The sequence below is a fragment of the Stegodyphus dumicola genome, chromosome 7, assembly GCF_044657685.1.
Source record: "Stegodyphus dumicola isolate Sdum_Otavi_A_Nest chromosome 7, ASM4465768v1".
Classification (NCBI taxonomy): Eukaryota; Metazoa; Arthropoda; class Arachnida; order Araneae; family Eresidae; genus Stegodyphus; species Stegodyphus dumicola.
The window spans coordinates 20,298,159-20,317,723 of NC_140774.1; the positions used below are offsets into that span (position 1 = coordinate 20,298,159).

Genomic DNA, 19,565 nt, shown 5'->3' on the forward strand with positions numbered 1-19,565 from the left:
TTCCCCTCTTTCCGTTCATTAATGAACAAAGAGGTGTGTGAAGATTTCAAATAATTTTGTTTCTAGTTCCTAACAAAGTAGCTTCCTTCAAGTGCATACTAAGTCACCTTTAACCTAAAGATAAGGAACCACAAATGAATTCTTTAAGTACAAGATTGTCTGCAATAAAAATGAACTGATAAAATGCATTTGGAAAAACTGTTGCTTAGGCTATTCTGTACTTCAGTGGGAGTTAAAAGTAGGGAGTTGTGATGGTAATGATGAGTTGTATACTGAATAAGCATTAATTTCAATAATTTTGTGCAGTTTTTTATATAATAGTTTGTAACTCAGTAGGCTTATATAAATCAGTCCGTCGTTTGAGCCATTTCCAAAAAGCAGCCTACAGTGTTGTTCCTATTTCACCCTTAGATAAGAGAACTCATTTACTTTATTCCTAAATGAGCTCGATCGAGAAATGTTCTCTCATTTCATTTGTAACACAGTCTATGTTTTTACACCTGCTTCAATAAATAAAAGAACATAAAGTCAGCGCTTTCAATTGCAAACCACATTTTTTAATCGTGATTTATCTTTTTTGGAGTATGATTATATATGAAAACAATAAAATATATATATTTTGGTTTTAATTTTATTTTGTATTATTTTAACCTTATTTTACACATTTTAGTCTTTTTTGATATGCATGTGTCCTCGGAATGGCTGTCAATTCTTTCAGACATCTTCTAAAAGAAACCATTTCATGTTTCCATACATCCATTTTTGCTTGATCTGCTACCCATATATAATTTTTCTGATGAATATCATTCTTGTTTCTCTTTTTTTTTTTTTTTAGACTGCTCTTTAACTTCAATTACTATTACTAGATCAGAAAACCCAATGCCTATTTCCACTTTTATATGCATGTTGTTTTCAATCCCAAAATAAAAAAATAAAACCTTCCATCATAAACTAGGTCTTAGACCTTGTGAGTTTTACTATACAGTAAAAAGTGCGAAATCTGGACTTGTCGGAACTTCGGCGTTTCCGGATATGGGATTTCTGCAGATATTAGATCATCAGTTTAAATCTAGTAAGATGGCATGTAGAAATTATAAAATTAAAAATATGAAATCGGGATTTTTGAAATAATGAAGTATTTACGATCTAAAAGGTATCAAAATTTATTAAAAAAAAAAACTTTAATAGTTACTTGTTTACCTTATTAAACATTTCTATCAATGTAAGTTGTTTAAGTTGCTTCCTTTTTTTGTGCTAATACTTTCTCTTTAATTCCGTCGACAGATATAATCTCTTCTTCAGTTACATTGTTGAGGTCCTGTAACTGCTGCGTCGAGAATTCCGACTAACTTGTCACTCGAAATGTTTTCGTTTTCAGTAACTTCTCTGTCACTTTCTTCACTATCGGTAGCGGTATTTTCTGGATCTAGAATCATACTATAGATTTCGCCATTCATTAATTGCTTGATGATTGAGAAGCATTGTCATCACAATGAAAAACTTCTTTTATATCATTTTCATTTATTACCGCTTCTCCATATTTCTTTACAAAATCAGTTAATTGGAAAATTTCACGTTTATTTTGCAATATCCGAAAACCTAAATTCGCGCCTATCATCATCATATTTAGCTATCGTTCACAATACATATTTGGCTATGCATCATGAGCTTGGCGACTAACGACAAGTTGTTCCGTTAAATTTCATTTTGCTTCTGTCGTGCACTGAGACAATTTAGCTTGAATTGTATTAGTTCAGTTATTTATTATACTTATGTCTATTTCTTGCACATGTTTAAAGCTTATCAGAGTTCTGAATAAATAAATTCCCCCATATACTTGTAAGCCTTAGGGCCGACGCTAGATATCTTACCACCCGATGCAGTCTCTGTTGGTCCTAAATTCTGCGAACCGGTGCTGCCTTACGAGCCCTGGCGCTGGTTCTGGGTTTATGTGAATAACAAATCAGTTGTTCTTAATTCAAATAGCGCTAAATGTAATCTTTGGGTCTATGAGTATCTTCAACAAAATTTATTTTTACCATATCGAAAAAAATTTTTGTTAAATTTTTCCTCGTCAACATTTTTTAGCGCATTTAACTTAAATCTGTAATCATCGCCAAGCGTAATGTCAAAATAAAAGGTTACCATACTCCTTTGTTATTTAATTACTAACATAAAAAAAAATGTTTAGGCGTCGTTACATGAGTCATTACTCAAGTTGTCGTGTGTTGATAAACATGCCGTGATGAAAGGAAAGTATAATAAATAATGATTCGCTAGGTTGGCGTCAGATCAGCGATGTATCTATGTGGAATGTTTCGGTTTGAATGCAGCAAAGGAGCCAAATTAATGATCGTACAAATTTATGCTAAAATGATTGTTTCTTCAATAACAAGGTATTTTATTTAGTGTCGAAGTGAAATTAAGAATCGGAAATTTCCAGATATTTTATTATTCGTAGAGGGGGGAATCAAATGCTCATGCGTAAAGCCTACGAGGAAAAAGTTGGTGGTTTTGAGGTCCGGATTTTAGATCATTCCGGATAATGGAAGTTCGGATTTCGGACTTTGTACTGTATTCCATTTTTCTAAGATCTTGTTGAAAGAGCTCTTAACGTAACCAGTACACTATACTGAGGCAAACTAATAAAACAAAAAAGAGAGGAAATATAGCTGTCATTAGAAATTCATCTTTAAGAGAGACTAAATGCAAAAATCGACTAATACGAATCGCGTGGAGGGGTATGAAAACAAAGTCTAATATGGGAAAGATGGTCGAATCAAACCGCCATAGCTCTTTTTGGATAAGTCTATTTTGGGACATTGCAGTATTCCTGACTTCCGTCTTCCGAGTTTCAATAATACTAAACAATTCGTAGTTCGTTCTTCCGCAAATATAGATTCAATTTGGAGGAACTGAAATATCTTATGATATGGTTAACGGTCATAGAAGATAAAAAATATTTTATTTTGGGCGGGGGCAAAATACTTTTTTAATTGTTGCGTTTAGTGGTTAAATTTTAAAGACTCAGCGAATCTAATTTTACGCTTTGCCGAATGGCAACACTTCTTTTAACCGAGTTTTCTGTCTAAATTTAAAACAGTAATATCTTAGGCTTTGCCGAATGACAGCACATTGTTTTTAACTCTACGATGGTTGCGAGGTTAAAATAAAATCTAGGAAAACTCGTTCCCTGAACGCATTGAGGAAGGGAAAATTATGCGAGGAAATACAGTATGAAATACGGTAGGAATACGTATATTATATGGTAGCCTTTACCTGTTTTGTTTGGGAACCATCTTCTTTAATGCTTAAAGATTCGGTTTCAGAACAAGAATACGTTGTTTCGGTAGTTGTCTTTTGTTCGGCTGCAATAAAAATATCACATTAAGTAAGTCGTACAGACAATAATATTCAATACATTAATAACTAGAAATGAGAAACAAAACAGAATTAATATTCATCGTTTAATTCATAAAACTTTGTAAAACACATTATGCAATTTTATTTTTAAATAATGATATAGTTACATTTACACCTATTGTACGAAAATATTGTCACGTAGGATACAGGAAAGATATAGAATTACTTATGATATACAGATTTGTTGAATAGGTATCTCCTCTGCAGGTTTTTGTAACCTGTGCAAGATTATTTGTAAATCTATACAAAAATTTTAGTTGTCGAGTTATAAATTGTAGAGACATTTGTAGAGCCGGCGAGGGCATTGCTCACTTTTCACATATGCTGATATGTACAAAGTGAGCATTGCCCTCGCCGGAACTCGAACCTGTACCTCTTGAATACGCGCCGAGTGTGCTACCGTTACACCACGAAGGCATGCAGAAAGAAGGGAGAAAATACCTTACAAAATTTTGCAGGTTGCTTTTTAAAGTACAAGTATATTTACAAAGTCCGTTAGCCTATTTGTAGGAGAAGGAAAACTCAGCTATATCTCTCTGAGATTCCATCTCTGGATCTTCTGGTCGCTAACTGAACGTGCTTTACTCACGAAATCGTAAGAAAAGAAAGGACTCCGTATATTCTCCCCGACTTATAGGACGTTTGGGAAGGAGACCCAGTCCAAAAATCCAGATAGTGACGAATTATTGTTCCCCGCATTTTTGTTCGAGCGCCAGTTGCTTCATTAATAAAGAAAAATTCATCGTTAGGAGAGAATTATTAAATGTTAGGATTTTTCGACATTGCTGGTGCAGCAGTTTTAATGAATGCCAACAGTTAGCCATTCGGCAATTGCGAAATTAAACAATTCTTTCTTCCCCAATACTTGCGATATTAGTATGCCAGTTGCAAATTTATAATGCGAGCTGTATTCGTTTGTGTCCACTGCGGTGCGTAATTGGAATGCGCGCTGAGCTCGTTCACGATTATCGAAAGATCAGTTAAAAACTTACCAGGTATTTGAGATACAGGAAATGACGTACCAGGTATTTGTGGTATGGGTATGACTGAATCTGTGTATGAGTATGACTTGACAATGAGCGCCTGACCCTCTAACCTCTGCGCCCATCTACCACGAGGCTGCATGGGGGGTGGAGAAGATTTTCCTACTGCCTTCCAGTCATCCGATATCTGAAAATAAAAAGTTCAGAATGAACAAAACATTTTTACGGTGTAGCTATATAATACACTTCGGCTATTCGAAATTATTTTGTACAGTTTTATGTATGTTAACTCAGTAGTCTCAAACTCATACTGCATGCGGGTGGAATGCATGATCTGAAAACAGTTGATGGCCCAGATTTCCGCCCTCCTTTAACAAAATGAAAAATTATTGACAAAATGAAAAACATTTTAAATACCTTTTTAACTTTCGCTTGCTAAATATTGCATTCAAACTTTGGCTGTTATTTGAATTATTCGTTCATTTATCCAAACAGCGTCGCAATGCACTGCTTCGTTTTTAGCCCAAAGGGGCATCAGATCCAAAGGGCTATTTGTTTCAGAACGGCATTTTGCGTCGTTTCACTTTCTGCGTTAGTTCACTGTTGCTACCAAATATTATCGCCATGTATTAGATTTAAAGAAACTAAGTAATGAAGAATCTGCATGAATACATGAATGTTTCTCGCACTGTGAAAAAACAACTGTAGCTACAGCCCTCCAATTCTGAATAACGTGGTCCTCAAACCGAACATGGGCACTCGGAAATAGGGATTTTGAATTTCGAACTTGTTTTATTATCTAATTCAAATTTTGTAAAATTTTAACGAAAAGCGACCAACGGCAACACTGTAGGGAAAGAAAAAAATTTTTATCTCCAGCGCGCGAGACTGTGTATCGGAAATTCTAAAGATACGCTGTTTTGTTGTTTTTAAATATTTTGTGATATTGCTGTTGAATTGAATTTTATGTGGTTTTTAAGTGCGAAGAACATGACATTTAATAAATAACGGAAACACACCAAACATTAAAAAAGGCCATTTTGGGCGTAATATAAAATCTGAAAGCTTTCAGATTTGTGTGTGTGTGTTATAAATTCGTATAATTTTCCTATTTTTCAGCTTCAGGACTTTTACACTTAATTCAATACACTTTTAGCTGTCATTTTCTCGAAAATTAAAATCCACTTACTTGCTTTTTCGCCCACGAAGGCAGCTGCCCATCTCCAAAGTCCAAAGGTACAGTTTCCTTGCTTTCAGTTGCCTGCTTTCCTGTCTGAATGGGTTTTGCAACTGCCACTGTGGTTTTTCTGAAAAATTGATTTAAACTCTCATTGAAATTTCAAATTTTGACTATCTGACACAAATTATGCATTATACTGTTAAGATGCAGATAAATATTTATTCTATTAGATGTTTCTTTGTAACGGGCATTTCAAGGTCTTTTCCCCTTTCCTCATTTCGTGTGTCGTCACTTCTGCACAGCATTTATATTTTCCATCTCATTTGAGACTCTAGGACAGTTGCCTCAAACTTAAATTGCATGTGGGCCAAATGCACGATCTGAAAACAGCTGACGAAGCACCCAGAAACAAAATAAAATTTTTCTTAGAAAAATAAAAATATTTTAAATAAATTTTAAATTTATCTCTCGAAATATTTATTAAAACACATATAAGCAATAATGGTTATGTCGCAAAGAAAAATATTCAAAATTGTATTTATGTTCTATTCGAAATCTAAAGTTTGGTACCTGCGAGACATTTTTGCTCACTTTGTATTTCAACTATATTAACAACTAAATATCAAATTCTTAGATTGACATTTCTTTCAAATAATTCTAAAATTCTCAAGCAAACTGTATAATGATGAAATGAAGGTGTCCGGATTTGCTCCGAATGTCTTTATCTGTAAAAATTATTACTGTAAAAATTGTGCTTGGCTCACTTTTTATGCTCTTCTGGAACATTTATTGAAAAGTTCATACGAGCTGTTGACACAAAAATACTAATTCATTACCTTAAAATACTGAAAAATACTAAAATGTTTAATTTAATTTCCTTTATTTTGAAGCTTTGGGTGGCAACAATACATACAGCAGCTTAAAATGGAATCCAAAGTTTTCAAATTTTATTTTGGAAAAAGGGTAACATTTATTCTTATATATTTGAAATTGCGATGTTTAGGATTCCAATACTGCAATCAATAAGATATTATAATTCTCATTATTATTATATAATTTTATGATTTGTATTCTGCGAACTGCTTCGATATTAGTTTTCGGTTTTTTTTTTTTTTTTTTTTTTTTTTAAATTTTATGAAGTGAATGAATTCCAAGATTAACATTAACAGTCATATCAACATCTCGGTGAATAAGATTCAGGAAGGCGAAGAGAAAAAATGACGAAGAAAAAAGAAGAGCGTAAAGCAAAAACTGTGTGTGGCGTGGACGTACTCGGCAGGTTAATATTATGTTTACGAGTAATGTTTTCGAAAATTTGAGTAATCAAAAACAGTCTGAGAGATATCATTCAGCAGTCAAAAAATGTTTGTTATCTCTGTGCACTCGACGAGTTAACATCAATGTTAACACACCGAAAATATTGTTTGAGGCAAATCATTGAGGACTGAAAACATGGATTGAAGCTTGGGCAGGACACAGGTAGGTTGGCTGGTCATTTTAATTTAAAGCTTTATTTGATTCGTTAGAGAATCGTGGGCTTACTGGTTACTACATAAGAATATAAAAATTCATAGAAGAAAGCTGAAAAATAATTTTAACAATCACAGGGACAAATAAAATTACTTAAAATTAAAAAAAAAAAAAAAAAATTCGAACCTAGAGTCTTGCCAAATACTGGAAGAAGTAGGCAGAGCTGAAACATCCCCAGACTTGCTTAAGGACTTCGAAGACTGAAGAGTTAATTTCCATACAAATATACAACTGCATCAAAAAAAATAAATAAATAACAGTTAAAATGGATAGGATATTCATTTTTAAGTACATCACATACTGGCCATGTTAGTTTATACACCTCCGTATCAATTCGCGTAATTCACAGTATTACATTATTTGTATACCTAAAATTTTTACCATTTTAATTCTCGAATATTTCAATACATTTAATATTTTTCAAAATGTATTTCATGAATTAGGAAACTCCTTCATGATGATGTTACAAGATTCTCCTTATCACCTTGAATTCGGGTTTCTAATTAGGTCCTAACGACTCTTAATGCTAGTCGAACCAGTACTCGTGAGTACCTTGAGCCTGAATAAAATTGAATTAGGACTAGTCAATGAGTACCTTTGTCAGATTCGTGAATAGAAGTTACATTCATATAATCACGGGTACCTCTGGGATAATGATAAATTAAGACTGATGACTATCTAGAGATTGAATGCTATCGAGTTAGAACTAGTGAGTAAGTACTCTTGCGGTAATCTTGAATCAGAACTAGTGGTACCTTGAAACTGAATAAAGTCGAATTATGACTAGTCAGTAAAAACCTTTAGAATAATGTTCATTTAGAACTGTTGAGTAACTCGGGATTGAATAATGTCGATTTATGATTAACGAGTTAGTACTCTTGGGATAATATTAATTAAGACCAGTGAGTAAATATTCTTGTTGAATTAAGACTAGGGAATACTTTGGGTTTGAATAATACTGAATCAAGAATAATTAATAAATAACGAGATAATGTTGAATTATAACTAGTGAGTATGTAGTGTTAGCAGGGTTGCCACGCTACCTGGAAAACTTGGAGAACCGGGAAAAGTCAGGGAATTCGAAAATTGACCAAAATATTCAGGGAAAAGTCAGGGAATTTAAGTATTTTTGTCAAAATCTGGAAAAGTCAGGGAAGTTCATACAACGATCCAGCCAAAAAAAGCGATTTTTGCGCCGACGTCGGAAGAGGTAACTTTTTTGGCGAATTATGTATCACGTGAGTGTCATTCGGGTAGCTGGCATAGAGCCAATTTTCGCAGCTCCGATTTGATTGGCTTTTAGAAAGGCAAAGCAACTTTTGGTTTCCAATATTCTCGAGAATCGCATGTGCAGTGCATGAACTAAAGAAAGTACCTGTTCCCATATAAAACAAAATGGGTTTAATCCTAGTATACGGTACCATGGAGGTTAGAATCAAAGAATATGTATTGTAAAGAAGGAAAACCTCTCTGCAACAGACGTGGCTGTGGCTCCGTTCCATCATAGAGGGAAAACAGCTGTGCATGTCTGATATATCTGTTGCCAAAGCTCGAAACCGGTGTCGAAGTTCGAAGGTCACGTTATCAAGATTTCATAAAATGAATATCGTTTAAAATTTCTTTAACCACTTGCGCTAAAAAGACGTGCCACGCACGTCAAGATGCTTTTGTCTCAAACCGCGAGCGACGTGAACACGTCGATAAGCATTTATCGCAAAAATGAAAATAACGTGGTGCACGTCGCCTAACAACGAGATTGTTTATTTCTCGAGTTACAGCTCTGGATTGCACTCGCAGATGCGGAGCGGCGTAAATGAGACACTTTACCGCTTGTTATATTGTAGCGCACGGCACCGCAACCGTGAAGTTTAGTCTTAGCGCAAGTGGTTAAACTCTAAAGGAAAAGAAAATATTTTTTGGCGCAAGTAAATTAATTCATGAATTAGTTATTTTCAGGGAAAAAAAAAAAAAACTACGAAAATCCGTTTTTAAAATTATTGCGAAAAATCCAAGAAGAAACGTCCTTTGATAAAACGTTTCTTCTTGGATTTTTCGCAATAATTTAAAAACAGATTTTCGTAGTTTTCTTTTTGTCAAAAAGCGTTTCTTCTTAACACGTGTTTCTCAATTTCCTGTACACATCGCGGAGAGGGAAATTCTGGCCGCTAGGTTCCGTCGCCAAATCCCTTGGCAAATTTTCCCTCCGCATTCTAGCGGCGTAATAGCATTTTACTGGTATGGAACCTTTTCTTCTTTACATAGACGTTCTTTGGTTAGAATAATAATGGGATTTGGCGACATCTTGATGCGCAGTAAACGGGTCATTTTGGTCTTGGCGACAATTTTCAAAATCGTGCCAAAGCCTTACCGTATACTAGAATTTTACCGCAAAATCTTTTTAAACCTTTTTTTTTTCTTTTTAATAAATACCTTGCCGTTTTTCAGTAAAATAAAAAAATAGTAATCAGTCATCTAGGCTAGCCATGTAATATAACTATATTCGCTAAAATATCGTTGATTATTCTAATTCAATTTTTAAGTAATTATTTTTATGTTATTCATATAATTTAATGTCGCTTCTTCCCTCTAAATTTATTTATTATTAGTAAATATTTCCAAATTTCAGGAAATTTTCTCTGGCATAATCCTGAAATTAATTATAGCAGTATGATGACATACCAAATTTAATACAAATTTAATGCACACATTTTTTCCTTATGTATGCTGCGAAATAAATATAAAATACCTCAATTTATTAAAATAGATTTCTTTCTTTCGTTTAGCTGCAGAATGTCTGCAAAAAAAGCCTTATTTTATTCCAGATTGGGAAGATTCTAATTTCAATCTTCAGTGGAGAAAACAACAACTATTATAATTATATTTGTGTTTTCAAGTGTTAAGGTGCCTTTTAAGAACATACCTCACGCAAATTAAATTTACCTAAAATCTAACCTAACTATTTAGCATTGCATTGTGATTTATAAGGACCGGATTAGCCTTGTGTTGAACTGGTGATGATCATGAGTAATAATTAAATAAAACATACATTTGTTATCCAATATATATATTTTAAATTTTATTAAGTTTCTTAAGTGGAAAACTAAACAAAATTATCAAACAAAGTATACCAAGAATAATTAAGAATAAATGTCCTCTGGGATTTATTAAATAATTAAGTGAATTTGCTACACAATACAAGTAATACCATAATTAATTTACCTCTTAGTACAGCCAATGTACATTACGCGGATAGACTGGAATTTTCTTGAAACACACCTGGAAAACCTGGAAAAGTCAGGGAATTTCATTCTCCTGTTTGAGTGGCAACCCTGTGTTAGGATACTGTTGAGTTAGAACTAGTGAATATGTACTGTTATGAAAATGTTGAATCAGGGCTAGTACCTTGGGACTACCTGTTGTAAGGAGTACCTGTTGCGTGCGTACGGGTTCGTTACGAAATGAATGCACAAGTCCGATGAAAAATGGACAAAAATTTATTATTATCACAACAAAAATGCTTAAATTTTCTCAAATTATCATGCAGTATTACAATATCTCACAGTAGTTACCTTTTAACTACTCAAATGTCCAATAGAACGTAATTCAAAACAGCTAAAGAAAGCTAATCCGCGAATTCGCTACAGTCAACAAGAGCAGTTTTCTAAACAACAACAAACTAAGCAACAATTTCGAACTGAGATATTTTCCTCCTTTTAAAAGATTTTAAAATCACGCGCTAGAATTTTCCAGTACTTTCTCGAAATCAAAAAGAGATATTTATTTATTTAATGCACGCGCTCTTGTATTTTCAATTTTCCGGCTTAGCTTTCTTTTAATATTCGTCACGCGCTGCACTGCGCGAGAAATAAAACCATTTAATTTATAATTGAACTAACATTAGCTTTTTAAATACCAAATTCATAACAGTATGTACTGTTAGGATACTGCTGAGTTAGAACTAGTGAATATGTACTGTTATGAAAATGTTGAATCAGGGCTAGTACCTTGAGACTGAATATATTGAATTAGGACTAGTTAGTAAGTACTTTTGAGATTTTCGTGAATGGAAATTGCAGTCGTAGAATAGAATTCTACGACGAGTTCGTGAATAGAATAGTTGCGAATACCCTTGGGATAATGTTGAATTAGAATTAATCTGCATCTGTATTGGATTAGAATTAGTATTCTTCGAATAATATTAAATTAGAACTAATGAGTAAGGATTGAGTAATGTTGAATTATGACCAGTTAGTAAATACTCTTGGAATGGTGCTGAATTAGGAATAGCGAGTACCAGGGTTTGAATAATGTCAAATTATGAATGGTCAGTAAGTATATAAGGTATTTCTCCCACTTCTCTAGTGTCCTTCGTGGTGTAGTGGTTCTGCACACTGGGCCGGTATTCCAGAGGTCCGTGGTTCGATTCCCGGCGAAGGCGGTTGCATATTTTTCATCTTTTCTGCTTCCAGTTAACCTAATGACTCTACAAGTACTCCTGGGATAACTTTGATTTAAAACTAGTAAACAAGTACTGTTAGGTTGAATTAGTGTGTACCTTTGGTTTTTTCATAAATAGAAGTAGCCAATCGTATAATGACAAGTTTTAGAACGTATCAGAAGTAGCCAAGGTTCTATTTAGTCATTTTTAAATTCTGCAGCTGACGAAGATGGTTACATATTTGAACCTTCATAACTAGTTCTGCAAATGTATGAATATCATTGTGATCGTTATTGGCCTAGCCCCTCCAATAATCATATAAATGTACACCTAGTTTTGCCCTCCTCCCTTTTCCTTTCATGAATATACCAAAATCCAAAGACATTAAACTAGCAGTGTATGATAAACTGTGTCTTTCTTGTGTCAGAGAAATGGCAGTCTTTACTTACCCATCTCCTGAAACTGAAATCAAATGTTTTCCCGATGGCATGAATTTTAGTCCCGTGACCAGCTCCGAATGGCCAGTCATCGACGCCACGCACTGTCCGGTGAGGTAATCGTATACATATATTGTCTTGTCGGTGGAGCTCGTTGCCACGTACGTTGCAGAAGAATCCACTGCCACCTGTCAGGGAGAAAAGTCGTGTTGAATAAAAGAGTACTAAAAAAAAAAAAAAAAAAGAAACTTCCATTTCATCGTTTCGAAAGAAATAAACTAAATAAAAAACCAAAACTAATTAACAACTGAAATTTATGAATTCACGATGAAGAGATTTTGGTAATTTACATAGCTGACCAGTTTAACGAATTTTTCGCAGTGTTTACGAAAACTGCCCCAGTTTCACGATCGTACGCGTAAAATCCGTTTTTCACAGATTTTGCAAAGCATCGAAAACCGTACCTGACAAATCTGTCCTTAGGGTAAATCATTTAAATATCGTAAAACATAGCAAGTGTGCCTGTCTAAGAGCAGGAAACATTTAAAAGATAATAAAACAATTAAAAATAAAAAATAACAAAAAAATTTTTATTTTATTCTATCATATTTTCAAGTACTTCTATTTTTCATTTCAGAGATTTTCGAATATCACGAATGTGAAATTTAAAAAGATTGTAAATGTTATAAAGCACAGTTTTTTAAATTACTGTATAGCAAAAGTAAAATAAAGCTATGAAAATGTGTTGAAATTAATTTTATTCGTTTAATTTTCCCATTTTTTATAAATAATGCTCCTTGCAATCTTGTCAGAATATTCAGTATGTCTCAGATTTCTCTGTTAAATTCACTTTTACGGTTTTCTCCCCAATTTTTGATTTTTTAAATATATTAATTTATATATTTTTAAATACTTTATAAGGTATTTCTTCCCGCCTTCTTAGCGTGCCTTCGTGGCGTAGTGGTCTGCACGCTCGAGAGGTCAGTGGTTCGATTCCCGACGAGGGCACTGCTCATTTTTCAAGTCTCCTGCTTCCAAAAAATTCTAATGTCTCTACAACTTTAACGAATTAGGCAACTGAGACATATTTTATTATAAAAAGAAAAGTGAGAAAAATGTGTGTAATATAGATACACTCGGCTGATCTATGTTTATTAGTCCGAAAGGGACGTTAGTGCCGAATGGGATATTAGTCTAGAAGCGGCATTTTGCGTTGAATCACTTATGCGTTGAATCACTTATTTCTCACACTTTCCTAGCGTGCCTTCGTGGTGTAGTGGTTCTGCACGCTGGGCCGGCATTCCAGAGATCGGTGGTTCGATTCCCGGCGAAGGCGTTTGCTAATTTTTCATCTTGCTTGCTTCCAAAAAATATCTTATATCTCTACACACTATAAACGATGTATCACTTTTCAGTTTGTTGCCACGAAATATCATCGCCTGTATTACATTTAAAGAAATTAAAACATGAAGAATCTGCATGAATATTTACATGTTTCTCGAGCTATGAAAAAAGAACGGTACATTGAGCCACCGAGTTTTGAATAACGTAGTCCGAACATGGGCACCTGGAAGCCCTAATTTTGTATTTCAAGTTCATTTTATTATGTATTTGATATTTTGTAAAACTTGAACGAATGTTTGATTAATAAACTCACTACACTGTAGGGGAAAAGAAATAACACTTTTTGATCTCCATCACGCAAGACTGTCTATCGAAATTCTAAAGATATGCTGTTTTTAAATATTTTCTTATTTTGATGATGAACTGAATTTGATGAAAATGATGAAAATGAATGAAAATTTTAAGTGGCTTAAGTGCGGAGAAGATGATATTTAATGTTACCACACAAAACGGTAATAATAAAAAGACAAAAAATCCTTGATATCATAAGCTGAGAAAAAGACTGAAAAAATAGAAAAATGTATACCGGCACTTAACACTTCATCGGGAATTCTAAACATATGTTGCTAAGCTGCTCTTAAAATTTTTATAATTCTGCTGTTGAATTTTATGTGGGTAAGAGCGAAGAAAATCATTCTTAATGTAAGACAAAAAAAGGGGATCAACAGGAGTGAGAGCGGTAGCAGACTCATAGGCTGTAAGCTCAGCAAGAGGGTAAAAAACCTTAAAAAACCCTTTTGGAAGACCGTTAAAATCTGAAAACTTTCAAATTATTATTATTATTATTATTAATGTTTTATGCGTTTACTTTTTATTATTTCATTTCATTTAATCTCATCACCAAGTCTCAAAATTTCGATGCAACTTAAAAGTTGGATAGATTCTCTTCTTTTTATTTCTCTCATTCTCATTTTCATGAAGTCCAAACTGTAACAGGTTTCTCGCATTCGCTTATTCGATTCATTAAAAAGAAATCGGGGGTATTGCAATAAAAGCAGCAGGCTTTATCGTCCATATGTGAAGATTAATGAAAAGCAGTGTTAAAATTTGTTACCTTTATCAAGGAACTTTCTCCTTGGGCCCCAGGCATAGAACGAATGTATTTGCCGTTGAGAACGTCGTAAATTCTTATCTTGCTGTCTTGGCAGGCGGAGAGGACATAGCTCTGGGAAGTGTCTTTCTCCATGTCGTAGAAAGTTGTCTTTTCCGTTAACGTCTGTCCCTGTACAACTTTGATACTGGGTTTCTATAAAAACAATTTCAGAGAAATTATATTTAAACAATATATGCGAATGAGTTCTAGAAATATACTTAAATATCTCTCATACATTTATTTATAACAGGCAAAGAAAATTGAAAATAATACCCAGTGTATGTATACTTTATAACTGTGGCAGTATATTTGTGATTTTCTTCCTAAGGCAGTGCATCTGTCAGAATTTCTATGGCAATTTCTCATGTTTAAAGTACGTATGTCTATGGTATCATAAGTTGATCTGTCAGAGTTTCTAGAGCAAAAAGAGTTTCAATAGAAGAAAAGGATTTCTATGGGCAAATGCTTGTCATTTATTTCTATGGCAGTCTATGTCAGAATTTCTTCGAGCTGGGATGGCATAAATGTCAATGGTAATATAAATAAGTATATTTTTCATTTATTTCTATAGCACTATAATTTCATTCGTCAGGATTTAATGAGAAAAAGAATTTCCATGGAAAAATATCTATGATTTATTTCATCAGTATTCAGTATAATTTCATTTATTTACAAGGCAGTATAGTACATCTGCCAATTATTTCTATGAATTCTAAGCTGTTGCCAGAAATTCGTATTTCCATGCCTTTAATTCTTTATCGAAATCTTTCTGAAAATGTGTGATCTAATATGTAATACTTAGAAACTTAGACTGTGTGCATATATCATTCTTAGAAAATTTCGGGGGAAAAGGGTCAATTAATAACCAACGATTTCGACTATTTTCATTTAAAAAACGAGGATGTGAATTTTGGAGATTGTTTTGTACAGAATTACTCACCCACTTAGTTTTCCTGAATATCACAGTTTTGTCAGCGCCGCAAGACACGAAATGCAGTTCGTTTCCACAGCGCACGAATTTGGCAGCAGTCACAGATGATGTGTGGTCATCCAATGTTTGAGCAAAAGAATAGTTCTTTTGCGCGTCGAATATGTGGATCAGCCGGTCTCTGCTCGCAGACGACAGGAGTTGAGTGGGATCTGAAAAAAATAACACGTAATATATTTTTAATTCTGATGCTTAAAAACCCAAAATATTTTAAAGATTCGTGCAATTTCATAATAATTCTATTGAATAAATATTTCAAGATCGTTTTCGCGCACCAGCGGACGAGCGGTAAAATCGTTGAACGCTGATAGTTCGACTTAGACTCGAATCCAGGAGAGAGGGTTGGCTGTATTTGCGCTTCCATCGTTTTTCCCATTGTAACGTGTATACGAGCCAGTTTCCCTTCGAAATTCATCCACAAAGCCTCCCTCGTTTTAGAGATAGGGCCCACCAGCGGCCGAGCGGTAAAGTCGCTGAACACTGGTAGTTAGGTCGGTTCGAATCCCGCGAACGGGCTGGCTGCATGGGCGTTTTCGTGGTTTTCCTCATGTGTAATGTGTACAGAGTCAGTTTCCCTTAAGTCCTCCACGAAGGCATCCCTCCCCTTCGGCAGATAGCCCTAGTGTGCTTTGCCATAATCAAATAAACCATAAACCGTTTTAGAGATAACCATCAAGTGTTTTGTCACAATCCAATCAACCAAATCAAGATCGTTTTGGAACTTAATTGATTTAATTGAGGCGTCATATATGACAGCTATTTGCCAAAGTAGTAATGCCTTTCATGTGAAACTTTACAATGAAAACTCTTTCGTAATCACGTTACACACTACGTAAACTCGCTCCACCGGCGGTCGGCGATCAAATCGCTGACTACTGGTAGTTCGGTTCGGAGTTATAATCCCGGCGAAATGGCTGACTGCAAAGATATTTTCGTGGTTTCCGCCATGTGTAAAGTGTATACAAGCTAGTTTCTCTTAGAAAGTCCTCCAGTATATTAATCAGTATCGGCGCATACTCAATTCGTAATGTTACATACATAAATTTAAAATATTTCTAGTTCAATGAATCATTTGTATGATTATTAGAGTGTGGTTTTAAAGATAAAGAAATAAATCTTCGTGAGAATATTAATAACACACTTTTAGACTTTGAAAACTTACTTGCGTGAAATTTCTTCCAATAACAAAATTATAGATTTACTTAATTTACCATTATTTACCTGTAATCAAATTATAGACTTATGGATAATTTACCATCATTTACATGTAACCAAATTATAGACTTGAAGAATAATTTACAATTATTTACTTGAAACCAAATTACAGCGTTATAAAATATTTACCATTATTTACTTGAAACCAAATTACAGCGTTATAAAATATTTACCATTATTTACTTGAAACCTAATTATAGACTTATGAATAATTTACCATTTTTTAAATACTAGCAAATAAAAGATTTAACAATTTTACACACTAGTAAACTGCAAAAGAATATCATTGAATGTCCTTTGAGATAGGAAATCAACCTCGAATTATGCAAATTTATTTATCAAGCGACTTTCTCAAAGCAAGTCCAAAATAACGTCAAATATCGGAAGTTTTGAAATAATATTTCTCGTCAATTTTTATCGGACGGGAGTCGAACTTTCTGCTTTTCATTTTTTACAATGAGTGTAAATTTTTTTTAATATAAGGAGAGAAAAAAACGGGAGAGAATAAAAAATTATATTTTTTAATTTTATGAAACTTCCTTTTTCAAAATATAAAGAAAAGTGAATATTTCTGTCATATAAATATTTCTGTAATTAGAAATATATAGGTATGGCCAATGTTTGCGAATAAAAAGACTAGGTAAGGACTTTTGTGGACACACGCTGTATAGTTCAAATCGATAATAGCTATAGTAACAGCAGACAACGGTTAATGGGATAGCGGTTAATGTTATCATTTAGGTATTGTTATCAAATGGCCAAAATCTCTCCGGTTTGAAAAACCAAAGACATGAAAAATATTCCCTTATTGGGATTGACAATTTCGTTAATACTATCAAAATATTACAGAATAAATTTATTTTAATCTGACGTAAGACCACCAAACATAGTCAAAATAGATTATAAAAATAACCATGTGGGACAGATATTTCGCCAAGTAAGGGATTAAGTTGCCAAACAGTTTAGTTTAGATTTTAGTCAACCATTTAAAACTAAGCGAAAAAAAGCAACTTTAGACTGGCGTAGATTTTGAATAACTCTATCAGCTCTATCTAGAAGAGCGGTCAGACACAGGTTCTTCTTCTTTTAGAACAAACAAAAAAAAAAAAAAAAAAAAAAAAGAAGAAGAAAATTCTACAGATTTTTCTTTCTCCCTTCTTCCGAAAAAGAAAAAAAAAATCCCTGAAAACATCTCCGCTAAGCTAAGATTGCTATTGCTTTTTTTCCTGATATTAACTTTCGCATTAGCGTGTTTTCTTTCAACAAGGGATACCCCCCTCGAGCATTAAGATTAAGGTACAGCATTGTTCAAATAACTTTCAAAACCGTAATTAGTAGTTCAGAAATTAATTTTTGCATTAAAGGCATTGTAAACTGTTCATAAATGGACTTTTGCCTTTTTCTAACTAAAATGTTGTGAAAGTACCTATGAATACTTCTAGTTATACCTGTATTAAACGACTTTATTTCCTTGCTTTTATGAAGGCTAGGTTAGCTCACCGTTTAAAGTTATCAAAAGAGTGGTGGACAAAAGGGATCACATTAATGGACACCTACTTTTACACTGAAAAGAATTACAGTACGAGGGATTGCATGAGAGGTTCTGCCCCGGGAGCAAAAACTTTGCATGTTCTTCCTGCTTAACATACTTGATTATCATATTATACATGATCTACAACATCTTTTATGCTGAAAAATAAAGTAAATAGAAAAAATAGAAAATGAAATAGAATTTAAAAAAATGAACACTTTACCTGATTCGGAATCCGAGTATTCCAAGCACAGAACTTCAGCGTCGTGAGCTTCTATTTTACAAAGAAGTTCTAAGTACTGAAGATCATACACCCTGCAAAGAACAAAGGTTTTAATCTTTGCCACATTAAGAAATACGTTAATTTCAAGACACGCTTTCATAACTGTGGTAGCTGTGTGCTATATTTACAACTTCTCTCAAATGTGCCGGCACCCTTATAAGAGATCGGCTGCTGTTCCAACACAGAAACCTTCATATAGTGGCTTTGGCATAAAGGTGCAACACCTTTATGAAAATCTGGTAGTTCGGTTCGAGGTTCGAATCGCGCGAACGGGCTGGCTGCATGGGCGTTTTCGTGGTTTTCCCCATATGTAATGTGTATACGAGCCAGTTTCCTTTAGAAAGTCCTCCACGAAGGCATCCCTCCCTTTAGGCAGATAGCTCTCGTGTGCTAGGCCATAATTGAATAATACCTTTATGAAGATCAGTATCTAACAAGAAAAGGGCAAAAACCTTTATACATGCGGTAGCTGGAGGAGGAAGGCAGTCCGTCCGGGGGGAACACATTTTTGGGCGGCATTTTTTGCGCGAAAAATTACTTTATAGAAGTTAGATGGATCGTCGAGGCAGGAGAGGAATAATTCAGTTCTAAATTACCATACGGAACGAAATTGAGAGGTAAAAGAAATTTTACTTTAGATAAAGAACTCAAAGAAATCTCCAAGCGATTTCAGCACATGCTGAAATGTCATACTTTGCATCTGCATACATGCTGATGTCATACTTGTTTTTTATTCCGTCGAAACATTTGAATACAAATTATGAATATCAACTACATTTTGATCATGGCGACATTCATAACGAAGAGCTCCTCGTTAAGAAAGAAATATTTCGAGGTTTTATTTCCATTATTGTTGGGAAAATCGAAACAGAAACATGGTAGGCAGTCCTTTTAAATTTTTCCTGTTTATTATAAAATAAAATTTCCAAACTTCGTAATACCAATGCGAACGTTTCTCACAACTGCTATACATGCTGTCAGTTGTAAGAAGCGTTTTCTTTAGCGGTGAAATCTGCAAATGTGAATCATACTCTCGGCAAATTTTAAAACTTCATTTTCC

At 34.0% G+C, this 19,565-nt stretch overlaps 1 protein-coding gene across 4 annotated transcripts in view; it reads right to left on the reverse strand.

The window, feature by feature from the left end:
• Nucleotides 1-19,565, reverse strand: part of LOC118197980 (WD repeat-containing protein 62-like) — a 186,438-nt gene that overhangs the window by 43,870 nt on the left and 123,003 nt on the right. For 3 of the 4 annotated variants that reach the window (XM_085819945.1, XM_085819943.1, XM_085819947.1), the window contains 8 exons: nt 18,446-18,537; nt 15,429-15,628; nt 14,450-14,641; nt 12,004-12,179; nt 7,243-7,347; nt 5,596-5,713; nt 4,416-4,593; nt 3,280-3,368 (listed from right to left, as the gene is read on the reverse strand). In XM_085819945.1, coding sequence (XP_085676071.1) covers nt 3,280-3,368; nt 4,416-4,593; nt 5,596-5,713; nt 7,243-7,347; nt 12,004-12,179; nt 14,450-14,641; nt 15,429-15,628; nt 18,446-18,537 — 1,150 coding nt within the window. The remainder of the gene's footprint in view (nt 1-3,279; nt 3,369-4,415; nt 4,594-5,595; nt 5,714-7,242; nt 7,348-12,003; nt 12,180-14,449; nt 14,642-15,428; nt 15,629-18,445; nt 18,538-19,565) is intronic. The other variant, XM_085819944.1, reaches the window with a different exon arrangement.